General features: G+C 46.8%; 1 protein-coding gene across 2 annotated transcripts in view; it reads left to right on the top strand.

The window, feature by feature from the left end:
- The window catches only part of CFAP43 (cilia and flagella associated protein 43), a 265,732-nt gene that overhangs the window by 149,579 nt on the left and 102,547 nt on the right, over window positions 1-13,606 (top strand). For both annotated transcript variants that reach the window (XM_063927999.1, XM_063927998.1), the window contains 4 exons: window positions 6,862-7,068; window positions 8,071-8,160; window positions 10,527-10,607; window positions 12,335-12,460. In XM_063927999.1, coding sequence (XP_063784069.1) covers window positions 6,862-7,068; window positions 8,071-8,160; window positions 10,527-10,607; window positions 12,335-12,460 — 504 coding nt within the window. The remainder of the gene's footprint in view (window positions 1-6,861; window positions 7,069-8,070; window positions 8,161-10,526; window positions 10,608-12,334; window positions 12,461-13,606) is intronic.

Below are 13,606 nucleotides of genomic sequence, written 5' to 3'. Positions count from 1 at the left end.
TCTGTATGCACCCAACAAGCTGGGTGCTCCTGCTTCTAAGCAGACTATTGCTCGTTGGATTTGTGGTACAATTCAGCTTGCACATTCTGTGGCAGGCCTGCCACAGCCAAAATCTGTAAAAGCCCATTCCACAAGGAAGGTGGGCTCATCTTGGGCGGCTGCCCGAGGGGTCTCGGCTTTACAACTTTGCCGAGCAGCTACTTGGTCAGGAGCAAATACGTTTGTAAAATTCTACAAATTTGATACCCTGGCTGAGGAGGACCTGGAGTTCTCTCATTTGGTGCTGCAGAGTCATCCGCACTCTCCCGCCCGTTTGGGAGCTTTGGTATAATCCCCATGGTCCTTACGGAGTCCCCAGCATCCACTAGGACGTCAGAGAAAATAAGAATTTACTTACCGATAATTTTATTTCTCGTAGTCCGTAGTGGATGCTGGGCGCCCATCCCAAGTGCGGATTGTCTGCAATACTGGTACATAGTTATTGTTACCAAAAAATCGGGTTATTGCTGTAGTGAGCCATCTTTTCTAGAGGCTCCTCTGTTATCATGCTGTTAACTGGGTTTAGATCACAAGTTATATGGTGTGATTGGTGTGGCTGGTATGAGTCTTACCCGGGATTCAAAATCCTTCCTTATTGTGTACGCTCGTCCGGGCACAGTATCCTAACTGAGGCTTGGAGGAGGGTCATAGGGGGAGGAGCCAGTGCACACCAGGTAGTTCTAAAGCTTTACTTTTGTGCCCAGTCTCCTGCGGAGCCGCTATTCCCCATGGTCCTTACGGAGTCCCCAGCATCCACTACGGACTACGAGAAATAGAATTATCGGTAAGTAAATTCTTATTATTCAATAAAAAAACGATTCGACAGTTCCGCTGTCGAAAAACGGCCGATTTGACGGATTTTGTTTAGATTTTAAAAAATGTTTAAAAAAACGGGAAAAAACTGTAAAAAAAAACGAAAAAAAAAATTGCGTGGGGTCCCCCCTCCTAAGCATAACCAGCCTCGGGCTCTTCGAGCCGGTCCTGGTTCTAAAAATCCGGGGGGAAAACTGACAGGGGATCCCCCGTATTTTTAAAACCAGCACCGGGCTCTGCGCCTGGTGCTGGTGCAAAAAATACGGGGGACAAAAAGAGTAGGGGTCCCCCGTATTTTTTACACCAGCATCGGGCTCCACTAGCTGGATAGATAATGCCACAGCCGGGGGTCACTTTTATACAGCGCCCTGCGGCCGTGGCATTAAATACGCAACTAGTCACCCCTGGCCGGGGTACCCTGGAGGAGTGGGGACCCCTTCAATCAAGGGCCCCCCCCCCTTCAGCAACCCAAGGGCCAGGGGTGAAGCCCGAGGCTGTCCCCCCCATCCAAGGGCTGCGGATGGGGGGCTGATAGCCTTTTGAAAAATGAAAGAATATTGTTTTTTTTCAGTAGTACTACAAGTCCCAGCAAGCCTCCCCGCAAGCTGGTACTTGGAGACCCACAAGTACCAGCATGCGGGAGAAAAACGGGCCCGCTGGTACCTGTAGTTCTACTGGAAAAAAATACTCAAATAAAAACAGGAGACAGACACCGTGAAAGTAAAAGTTTATTTCACACCTGCCGACACATACTTACCTATGTTGACCCGCCGACTGGCACGTCTCCAATGTCGCCGACGATCCGGGGTACCTGTGAATCAAATTATACTCACCTGATCCAGTGTCCAGATTATAATCCACGTATTTGCAAAAAAAAACAATTAACACCCGGACCAGGCGGACTGAAAGGGGTCCCATGTTTACACATGGGACCCCTTTCCCCGAATGCAGAGACCCCCCGTGACTCCTGTCACAGAAAGGTCCCTTCAGCCAATCAGGATTCGCCACTTCGTGGCACTCACCCGATTGGCTCTGCGCGTCTAAACTCAGACGCGCATAGCACAGCCCCCTCCATTACTTTCAATGGTGGGAACTTTGCGGTCAGCGGTGAGGTCACCTGCGGTCAGCGGCTGACCGCGGGTAACCCCACCGCTGACCGCAAAGTTCCCACCATTGAAACGAATGGAGGGAGCTGTGCGATGCGCTGTCTGCCAGCTCAGACACGCATACAGCCAATCAGGAGAGTGCCACGAAGTGGCGCTTCCTGATTGGCTGAAGGGACCTTTCTGTGACAAGAGTCACGGGGGGTCTCTGCATTCGGGGAAAGGGGTCCCATGTGTAAACATGGGACCCCTTTCAGTCCGCCTGGTCCGGGTGTTCGTTTTTTTTTTTTTTGCCAAGTACGTGGATTATAATAAAAGACCAGGACACTGGATCAGGTGAGTATAATTTTATTCACAGGTACCCCGGATCGTCGGCAACATTGGAGACGTGGCAGTCGGCGGGTCAACATAGGTAAGTATGTATGTGTCGGCATGTATGAAATAAACTTTTACTTTCACGGTGTCTGTGTCCGGTTTTTATTTGGGTATTTTTTTTCCAGTAGAACTACAGGTACCAGCGTGCCCGTTTTTCTCCCGCATGCTGGTACTTGTGGTTCTCCAAGTACCAGCTTGCGGGGGAGGCTTGCTGGGACTTGTAGTACTACTGGAAAAAACAATATTCTTTCATTTTTCAAAAGGCTATCAGCCCCCCATCCGCAGCCCTTGGATGGGGGGACAGCCTCGGGCTTCACCCCTGGCCCTTGGGTGGCTGAAGGGGGGGGGGCCCTTGATTGAAGGGGTCCCCACTCCTCCAGGGTACCCCGGCCAGGGGTGACTAGCTGCGTATTTAATGCCACGGACGCAGGGCGCTGTATAAAAGTGACCCCCGGCTGTGGCATTATCTACCCAGCTAGTGAAGCCCGATGCTGGTGTAAAAAATACGGGGGACCCCTACTCTTTTTGTCTCCCGTATTTTTTGCACCAGCACCAGGCGCAGAGCCCGGTGCTGGTTTTAAAAATACGGGGGATCCCCTGTCAGTTTTCCCCCCGGATTTTTAGAACCAGGACCGGCTCGAAGAGCCCGAGGCTGGTTATGCTTTGGAGGGGGGACCCCACGCATTTTTTTTTCTGATTTTTACCCCATTCCATTTAAAAAAAATAAAAATATATATATATTTTTAAAAATATATAAATAATACTTGTGCCTCCTAAATAGCCAAACCATGTACCTAATCCCTTCTAATATAAATAGATATGCTATTACCAATAAAAAAAACACACAAAAAAACATGTTTTTAAAAATTTTTAGTACATTCCGCCAGCAAAGTGTGGCGGATTTAAAATGACGAATTTACTGTCTAAAAACACTGTTGTCGAATTTACAATCTTCAATTGAATATACTTTTGTCAAATTGCCGCATTTGTACCATTGCAGAAATGTCGAATTTGACAAATGTCGAATTTCAAAAAGTCGAATTTGGAAAGTCTTTTTTTTTTGACGAAAAATACTGAATTGCATTGTCGAATTTTTTGGGGGGGCGAAAATGTCCCGTTTTTCGACATTTTCGGGAATACGACCGCAATTGCATATACCCCTTGATGTTTTTAAGCCATGTGTTTTATTGGAAGGTCCCTTGTAGGGACTGATGGTGTCATGGTGACACAGAAATGGACAATCAGACTTTTTCAGTTTTTATTTTTCTTGCCTTTATCAGGCAATAAAAAGAATCAGACTGGTTTAGAACTGCAAAAATTCACACAGTTTTAACTATTAAAACTCTACCGGTTTCAACTGTCAAACCAGTGTCAATATCAAGCGCACTCAAACCAAATTTCCACAGATTGGAACCTAACAATTATGGGTGGTATTCATGTGACCGGCGGTCTGCTGACCAACAGTCACATGACCTCCTCCATCGTCCCGAAGGCTCACTATCCCGATGGTCAGCATGCCGACCAACAAGGACTATTTCCACTCGTGGGTGTCCACGACACCCATAGAGTGGGAATAGAACCCGTGGCGACCGCAGGTCGCCACCGAGCCCGCAAGGGGCTTGCTGCACTCGCCCCTCCCCGCCGGGATCCCGGCGTCGGTAAGCTGCCAGGATCCCGGCGTCGGTAAGCTCTGACCGCCGGTCAGCCATACTACACCCAACAATTATGTATATTATGCAGCTCCCAATAGAGTATTGTACAATACTCAATGGTTAAATACAACAAGAACACAGAAATATCACAAGGAAGTGCATGTATGAATTAAATTTTATCTAACATAAAAAAAATTTTTATTCAATTAATTATATAATAATGCACAGCACAATATATGCTAAAAACTTTAAAACACACCAATATCAATACTGCAGTATAAAAGTCCAGTAGACTAAATTAATGCTATTACCGCCCAAAGATATACATGTACCACTGGAGCTCCACCTAAGGATGTTCTTTAAGCACACATAGTGCTATTTTTGTAACTCCCGGTATAGGACTGGTTAATTTGTGATTAATCACGTTGTTACTTTGTATCCATAAGCCAGAGGAATGTATCTTAAGTATCTAAAAACGTTCCCAGTGTGCCTGCCGCGTAAAAATGTTTTTAATGTTAGATAAAATGTAATTCATACATGCGCTTCCTTGTGATATTTCTGTGTTCTTGTTGGTTTAGAACTGGCAAGCCAGGTCATGGATCCCTCCTAATTAAATGTAGTACATATCTTCTGATGAAATTATGTGAATATTTCCATTAATTTTATTAAACATGGAAAAGTTATATTGACATTCTCTTCATGCCAGACACTTTGGGTTATATCTGAATTTATCATATCTACAAACTAAATATACAAACAAAAGTATACGTTAAGGCCCATATAGATGGGCCAATGCGGGGAGAGATGTGTGCTGAGCGAACCGCTCAGCACACATCTCTCCCGCCGCTCAGCACAGCTCGATCTGTGCTGAGCGTGCGGGGGGAGACGGGGGGGGGGGGCGCTCACATCACCCAGCGGGTGAAGTGAGTGACCCGCCAGACTGGCCTGCACGGCAGGCCAATCTAGCAGCAGCGATAGCGATGAGCGGGGCTGCGCATCACTATCGCTGTAAGGGCTACACACGGAGCGATCAGGCTTATATTCTAAGCAATCTAGTCAGATTGCTTAGAATATCGCTCCGTGAGTACCCCCCTGAAGAGACAGAAAGGTACCTTAGCTCAGGTTGCTTTATCTAATTTTACAACAATGACTTCCTATATGAGACAAATCTCCACTCAGCACAGACTTATAGAAATTCAGAAGGCAGTCATAATATGGGATTTCTCACTTCCCTGTAGTCAGCAGGGGAAATACAATACTTCCATGTGACTATGGGGCTGATTCATGGTTGCATGCAAGTCTTTTTTGTTTACAGATCTTGTGGTTTTTCACACCACACATGGGGCCTCATTCAGGCCCAGACGCTGCAGTCATTTGGTCAGGGTCATCTTAACAGCATTGTAGGCCCTAGGCAAAGCAATGCACTGGGGCCTCTACCCAGACATTCATGGGAATAAATAAAATAATAAAATAAATCTTAACTTACCCCTCCTACGGTCCTAAGCCGTCTCTCCAATGCTTCCACACAGTGAATAGCTGTCAGCACTCTGGTGGATTGCTGGAGCTAACCACCAATCAATCAGCATGCTGATAGCCATTCATTGTCTGAGGCAAGTAGAGAATGCTGCACTCTGATTGGTGGATTATCTGGCCATCCACCAATCTTCATGTTGTTATCCATTTACTGTCTGACTGCAGGCTGGGAGGCAGGTAGAGAATGCTGCACTCTGATTGATGGATACCTCCAGCCGTACACCAATCAGCATGTTGACACTTGACAGTCATCTACTGCCTGGCTGCAGACAGGAAGAGAATACTGTCTGGCTGTGATGATTATGTGTAATTCACAATCAGTGCGGCCGGGCAGCATTCTCAACCTGCCTCCCAAGAAGCTTTGGAGGCAGATTCCCCCCCAGCCCAGCCCACCCTTTCTCGAAGACCCCTAGAATTGTGGGGCCCTGTGTGCCCATATATTAAGATGGCCCAGGATTCGGTCGCAATTGACTGATTATTTTAGCTCTGCACATGTGCAAGAGACTCACTGTGCATGTGCAGATCTGAATCAGGCTCCTGGTCTGTAGCTGCATCTCAGGCACTTGTGACTAAATGTGCAGAACTGGGTGGTAAGTGGGCAATCATACTGTACATAAGCTAAGTTTAGTGAAGGCCTGTCCAGATGGAAGAGAGTGTGGCACATTTATATGCATACATAGAGATCTGACTGATATCAGATGGATCTTTTGCACGAAAGATAGGAATGGAGCAAGTACGCGCTGCTAATGATAGCTATTTAGTCTAGTATGTCAATTGCGGCAGTGCAGTTACATACAGGTGTGCAACTTAGCGTACAAGCATCTGCGTTTAGTTCTGTGCACGCAGTGTGAGTTTAATTGCGTCTGACTTGTAGGCAACTCAGAAGTTGCCATATATCCTTCTTGGATAATCAAGATTAATGGTTACAGTATATTGGTTCTGTAACATTCTTGGAAAGCATGCACATTCCAGTGTGAGTTATTTCTTTGGTATGCGGTCAGCATACCGATTGTCTGGATCCCTACAGTCACAATACAGATGCCGGGATCGTGACGGGGGCACCATACCGCCGCCAGTATACCGGCAAGGTAGGCGATTCCCCCTCTATGGGTGTCCATGACACCCCCAGAGGGAGAATAGAACCTGTGGCTAGCATAGCTCACCACCGTGCCCGCAAGGGGCTTTGTTGCGCTCGCCACCCTGCCGGCATTCCACCGTTCAGGATGCCGATGTTGGGATAGTGACGTTCGGAATCCCGGGCGGCGGTATTACATACCGAACCCATTTGTTTCATATACACCGCTTTATTTAGCTAGTTTATACTATTTACATTACATTTACTGCAGGATATCATCCACAATGTCAAAACTGCCTTTAACAAAGAATTTGAAGTGGTGTGCAGGCAGAAAGAGCAAGAAGTCGCCCGTGTGAATGAGAGGAACCAAAGAATCCTGGAGATCATGTCTGAGCTGAACACACAGGAAAAAATCCTACAGCCACAGTTTACAGATAATGAGAAACCAGAGCGAGCACTAACCGTGGACGAGTCAGAGGTATGAGACAGCTTGTGTTCTGCAGCAGAATGTGAGGGTAAGGCACTTCTTCTAAGTAACATGGGGCCTAATTCAGACTGGAATGCTGCAGTCTGTTGCCCAGAGTAGTGTGCGCACACATTGAGATGCCATGCAGGGGTGTCCGGGCCATTTGCGATGTGGGCTGCGGCGGCTGTGTGACATCACACGCAGCCGTTGTGACCCAAAACATGGCGGGTAGCTGACTGCCTTTGCAGCTAGGCTGAGTAGGCAGAGGGCTACTCGACAGATGCAAAAGCTGTGCGATGCTTTCACATGTCTGTGGTGGGTGCTGGATCCGGCATGCAGGGCGGACTTGCCCTGTGCTGGGCGTGCCCCCGCATGTCAAAGAAAATGATCGTTGATGTGCAATTTTTCTCACCTCTACGATCAGGCCTGAATCACCCCCATGGATTTAGAGTAAAAGCATAATCCATATTTGTAGTCTTTTCTGTATGTACAAATTAGACACAGGCCACTCATTAGATACCTCTACTACAGGGTTCCATCTATAAAGGGAGGTACAGACCACTGCATACACCTGCACCTCAAGTTAGTAGCCCCACGCTCAGTGTATGAATTCATATGCCCAGGATGGATATCTTCCTAAAGTTCAAGCTGATGAAGCAGTGACAGTAACTCAGATAACTAGGAGTTCCACCACTGGCACAGATGTGTCCTTATTTACCTAGCATTTTACTCCATATGGTGCAAGAAGCTTGACACAACTTAGACATTCCACCATGGGGGGGAGGACGGACTTACACTTTTTTTATAAGAAAAAGTCTCTGGTGGGGGGAGGTGTGGCCACATAGATGGGTACAGCTCGCCATTCAGGCGAATATCCACATATGGTTTAGGTTGATTTGCATTCAGCACTGAGTCGGCCACAATATATGTAAGACTGACCTTTTTATGAAACAGTTTGTGTCTGTAACTGATTTATGTCTAATAACTACACCTGGATCTTTTCTTTGATTAAAGATAAAAGTTGAAAAATATTTAACATCTGAACAGAAAGCAGAGGCAGAGCAGCTTGCCAAACAGGAAGAGGAGAAACGCCTGGCCGCACAGGTAAGTGCTAAATGATTAGGATTCTACCTACAACTATAGGGGGAAATTCAGATCCAATCGTAGAGGTTTAGCACATCTGCGATCATTTACTCAAACATGCGGGGGGACGCCCAGCACAGGGCTAGTCCGCCCTGCATGTCAGGCCTTACCCCCCCTCCCACACAGGTGCAAAAGCATCGCACGTCGGCGATGCTTCTGCACCTGGCGAGTAGCTCCCTGCCAGCACAGCTCCTGCGAGCTGGCAGGCTGGTTCTCGACGTGTCCTGGGTCGCAGCGGCTGCGTGTGACGTCATGCAGCTGTCGCGGCCCACCCCCGCAACGGTCCGGACATGCCTCCATTGTCCGGGCCGCTGGCACGCCCCCTCCCGCCCCGTGACCGCAGGCGATCGCAGCACAGAGATGCTTTTAGCAGCTCAATGGGCTCCCGGGGTGCGCGTGCGCACTCCACATAGGGATTCAGACGGCAGCGATCCAGTCTGAATTAGCCCCGTAATTCTGTGTGGAAAGCTCTACAGGATATAACACCGGATGTGATGTCTTCTCTAATCTGTTTTCTGGCTTGTGTGATGCAGTGCAGGGTCATACCTACGTAAGTGCTAGCGGTGCTTCGCATACAGCACATGTGCACTGTGGGCGCAGGATCACCGGCAACACCCACAGGTCGGCACTGCCCTGTGTGTCCGCAAGTTACATTAGCTGCAGCACCCGGCTACTTGTATAGCACTACATAGAACGGTAGCCGGGTAACGCTGCAGCTTGTGTGTAGATGCACTGCCCATCCTGGTTTCATCATAAGGTAAAGTTGTGCTCCGAGGTGTCAGCCAACACACACAGACTTAGACGCATACATAGACACACACACCCACTCACCCCCCCCCCCCCACTCTTACTCTACCTTGCATAACGTGTATCAAGTGCTCTACCTGGCATAATGTATATCAGGGGCTCTCCTTGGTATAATGTGGGTGTGGGCTCTATGTGGCATAATGTGGGTTCTACCTGGCATAGTGTATATCAGGGCCTCTACCTGGCATAATGTGGGCTCTAAATGACATAATGGATATCAGGGCCTCTACCTGGTATAATTTGAGTTCTACCTAGCATAATGTGAGCCCAACCTGGCATAATGTATTTCAGGGCCTCTACCTGGCATAATGTGGGCTCTACCCGACATAATGTATATCAGGGCCTCTACCTGGCATAATGTGGGCTCTTCCTGACATAATGTGGGCTCTACCTGGCATAATGTGAATCAGGGGCTCTACCTGGCATAATGTAGGTTCTACCTAGCACAATGTGTATCAGGGGCTCTACCTGGTATAATTTGGGCTCTACTTGGTATAATGGGGTTTTAACGCAGCAGAGCGAACGGGTACCTACTGCGCAGGCCGTAGCAGGGATGCGATCGCCTCTGCCTGATTGACAGGTAGAGGCGGGCGGGAGGGGGCGGAACGGCGGCCGATGTTTCGTGGGTTTGGTCCGGCCAACGCAGGCGTGGACGGACCGAACGGGGGGTGGGCCGCAGCGGCTGCGTGAAGTCACACGCAGCCGCTGCGGGCTGGGGAGCGATGAGTAGCTCCCAGCCAGAACGCTGGGAGCTACTCTTGAAGTGCAAAGGCATCGCCGCTGTGCGATGCCTTTGCACTTCTGCGAGGGGGGGGGGCGGACAGACATGCGGGGCGGGCTAGCCCTGTGCTGGGCATCCCCCTGCATGTCAGGGAAGAAGATCGTAGCTGTGCTAAATTTAGCACAGCTACGATCAACTCGGAATGACCCCCAATGTGTATCAGGGGCTTTACTTGGCATGCTGTGGTGTAATGTGTGTAAGGGGCCCTACTGAGTGGTGTAATATGAATAACGGACACTACTGTGATGTGTAATGTGAATTGGTACTATTCTGTGGCCATGCCTCTTCCTCATAAAGCCACGCCCCTATATTTTTGGCTCTCGTCTTCAACGCACTGTCCCCATTTTAAAAATGGTGGGAGAGAGGGCACTAATTCTTTTTCTGGCACAGGGCACCAAAATGTCTAGTTATGACACTGATGCAGAGATACAGTGACCTTTACCTCCACAAGCATACTCACTACCTGCCATTAGGAAAGTAGTACTGTGTATCTGGCTTTAATATGTAAAACATAGACTCACATCTTATTATAAAACATGTACAATGTAAACATGGACTCATACCATATTATAAGAGTTGTTATAGACATATCCCATAATATTATTAGTTTTAATTACACTTACTAAATTATCCAGTAAACATTCACATGCGTTTAATTAGAGCAGTTCATATATATTTGGTAGAAAATGCTCAGTGATGAGCCTTGAAATGAGATATTTACTATTCTTATTATCTGTAGGAAGACCACGCCAAACAACGTGCGCTCAATGACATGATGGGGGGTGTCCTGGAAGTGAAGAAGGAAGATATATTAAGAACGGTGAGAACCATTCTGGTACCTTTATATGGCGACATTGCCAATATCTGGAAATTATATTTATCATCAATAAGGGATAAGCAAGGACAGATTACTACCTTTTCAATATTTCTCACATTATTGTGACATGATAATAATTGGTTATTATTATTATTATTTATTTATATGACATTACAAGATGTGCGTCGCACCTTAGATGTAGCGATGTGCACAGACCCCTCTTTTTATGTTTTGTTTTCTGATTATCATTGTGTTTTGGTTTTGCAAAACCACTCTCCAGTGTTTTGGGTTCAGTTTTGGATCTGGCTTCTTTAAAATCAGTAAAAACAGCGAAATCATGTAACTTGGATCTGATTTGTTCCTATAGTATTATTAACATCAATAACATTAATTTCCAGTCAGTTTTTCCCACCTCACCATCGGTAACGCTGAGAGGGGGAGGAAGGGGGATAGCGGGTACAAATTCCTGGGGTTGATGGAGTGACAAATCCCCCCCCCCTAAGTACATCTGTTGCCAGTATCGGCGGCGCCATCTTCCCGGTGATCTCTTTGGAAAGATGATTCCGCACATAGAAAGCAAAGACTCTAGCACTGTGCCAGAGCCTTTGCTATCTAGTAGCCAGCGTCATCTTCCCAATTATCATGGGACAGAGGGACCGGCTTCCCGTTCAGGTAAGGTAGGAAGCGGATGCCCTCCTACTGCCCCGCCTGCATTAAAATTGCACTCCCTTGTGGAGTGGGCAGGGCCGCTTTGCGCCCCACAATTATATTTTTAGATTAATATTTTTATAGTAAAGGTCGTCATCATGTCATCATGTCCATTTTTAAAGTGCCCCCCCCCCTCCCCTTTTACCAGGGCCCGGCGTGGCTCTCAACAGCCTTGCCCACCATACACTGTAATTAGAGTTCCATGTGCTGGAAGGTACATTTTGAAACAAAAAAAACCATGAGTAACTCATTTCTATGTTGACCTTTTGAACCTGTCGACATTTTGTTCATGTTGACCGTGTGCATGTCAACCATTTGGGGTCGACCTTCTGACTGTCAGCCTATCATACCATAACCGTTTGAGAGTAGGGGCAGGATAGAGTTGCCTTGCTGCTCATTAATGAGCCAGGAAGACACTGCAGCTTCAATTGTACCCTTTTCACACTGCCTGAAGCGGGTTGCACCCGAGAGCCTGACACGGGACATCCCAGGGTGAGACCCGCCTCAGGCCCCCCACCACCGCTGTAAGCAACCCGGAATATTGCCATGTTGGTGACGTCAGCAGTGACGCGGCGGCGACACTTGGAGATCACAAGATCTCCAAGCGACGCTCGTCCACACAGTGAAGAGGAAACGGGACGCATCGACATGGCTCCCGTTCACACCACACAGGAAGCCGGGTTGAACACTGCTCGCTACCTGAGTTAGAATAGGTATTTCAACCCTGGCACCTTTCAGACCACAAATGAACATGGGTTATGCACGTTCATGTACCAATAACCCGTTTTCATAACCGGCGGTCTGAAAGGGGTATTAAAGGGTCACCAGTGAACAGTCTGAAAAATCTTATTTCGGAGATAATTTCCCTTAATTAGATCAGTGCCTGCAATAATCCAACATTAACTTGTTCTGCTATATTCAGTTTATGCTGGCTTCTTATATAGTTGAACAACATCCTCCTACTAATATTAATATTGATGTTTCTTCATTTTACATTCATTATGTTACTTGCCTCGTTTCAGGAAGTCTCGCGTCCTGGGTTTCTGTCTAGGGCTGATGCAGAGTGGACTGAAGATGAAAAAAAGCAGTTCAAAGACTATGATAAGAAATGTAAAGAGCTGAATGAGGAGAAGGACAAGTACAGGAAGGTAATACAGTATAACAGGAATCCTAATCCTCATATGCTCACTGCTGACACACAGTATGTAATGTGCCACGCACACAGCTATTCCAAAGAGAAAACATTTTACTAACCAGGACAACATGTCAGCAGATTCCTTCTGTGCTTTATATTTAACAAAGTATATCTATTTTTTCCTAGGTTTAATATTATATTAATAGAGTAGAACTTTCAGCTTTATTAGCATTGATGTTTATTTCTGTAGCACCAATATATTCAATTGATTATAGGGGGTTGTTTGTGGGCTGTGATGTTATTGGTGTGCAGGAGGAAACTGGAGCACACAGACGAAAAAAAACACCATGCAAACCCGTAAGGTACATACAAACTCCGTACGTACGTACGTACGTACGTACGTACGTACGTATGTACGTACATATATATATATATATATATATATATACACACCCTAGTGTGGCCCCAGCACTGCAAACTACAAAGTTTAATCATTGTGCCACCATGCTACCCAAGTTAAAAGTTTGTGTGCCTCCTGCAGACAGTGGCAGGTTCAGTTAGCCACAGGTTAATCTGTGCAGCCAGTTTTCCTGGGTAAAGTGCCCGCTCATTTCACTTACAGACCCAAGATAGCAGGTCAGTGTAGGGGCAGAGCCATTATTTTTCAGCACAGAATAGGTACTAGTTTCTGAGTGGGGATGTTTTTTTTAAGCAGACCCTCCCATAGAGTCACAAACCATGTGTTAGCCAACCTAGGGCTTATTTTTTGATTAAGACGTAACACCTCAACCAATGGTTCAGGATATAAGGGATGGAGAGCAACACTGCCGCATTAAGGGCCTAAATCAGATCTGATTGCAGCAGTAAATTTGTTAGCAAATGGGCAAAACCATGTGCACTGCAGGGTGGCAGATATAACATGTGCAGAGAGAGTTAGATTTGTGTGGGTTATATTGTTTCTGTGCAGGGTAAATACTGGCTGCTTTATTTTTACACTGCAATTTAGATTTTAGTTTAAACACACCCCACGCAAATCTAACTCTCTCTTGATAATGTCGATTATCTTACAGGAAAGAAAGCTATACCTTATACACACTTAGAATACACTTTACCATGGAGCCGCTGCGGCCGCTAAACCTAGTACACACGCTACGTACTT

This window comes from Pseudophryne corroboree, chromosome 6 (genome assembly GCF_028390025.1).
Source record: "Pseudophryne corroboree isolate aPseCor3 chromosome 6, aPseCor3.hap2, whole genome shotgun sequence".
Classification (NCBI taxonomy): domain Eukaryota; kingdom Metazoa; phylum Chordata; class Amphibia; order Anura; family Myobatrachidae; genus Pseudophryne; species Pseudophryne corroboree.
Note: the sequence above shows the minus strand (reverse complement) of the source record. Positions and strands in the feature narration are given on the sequence as shown.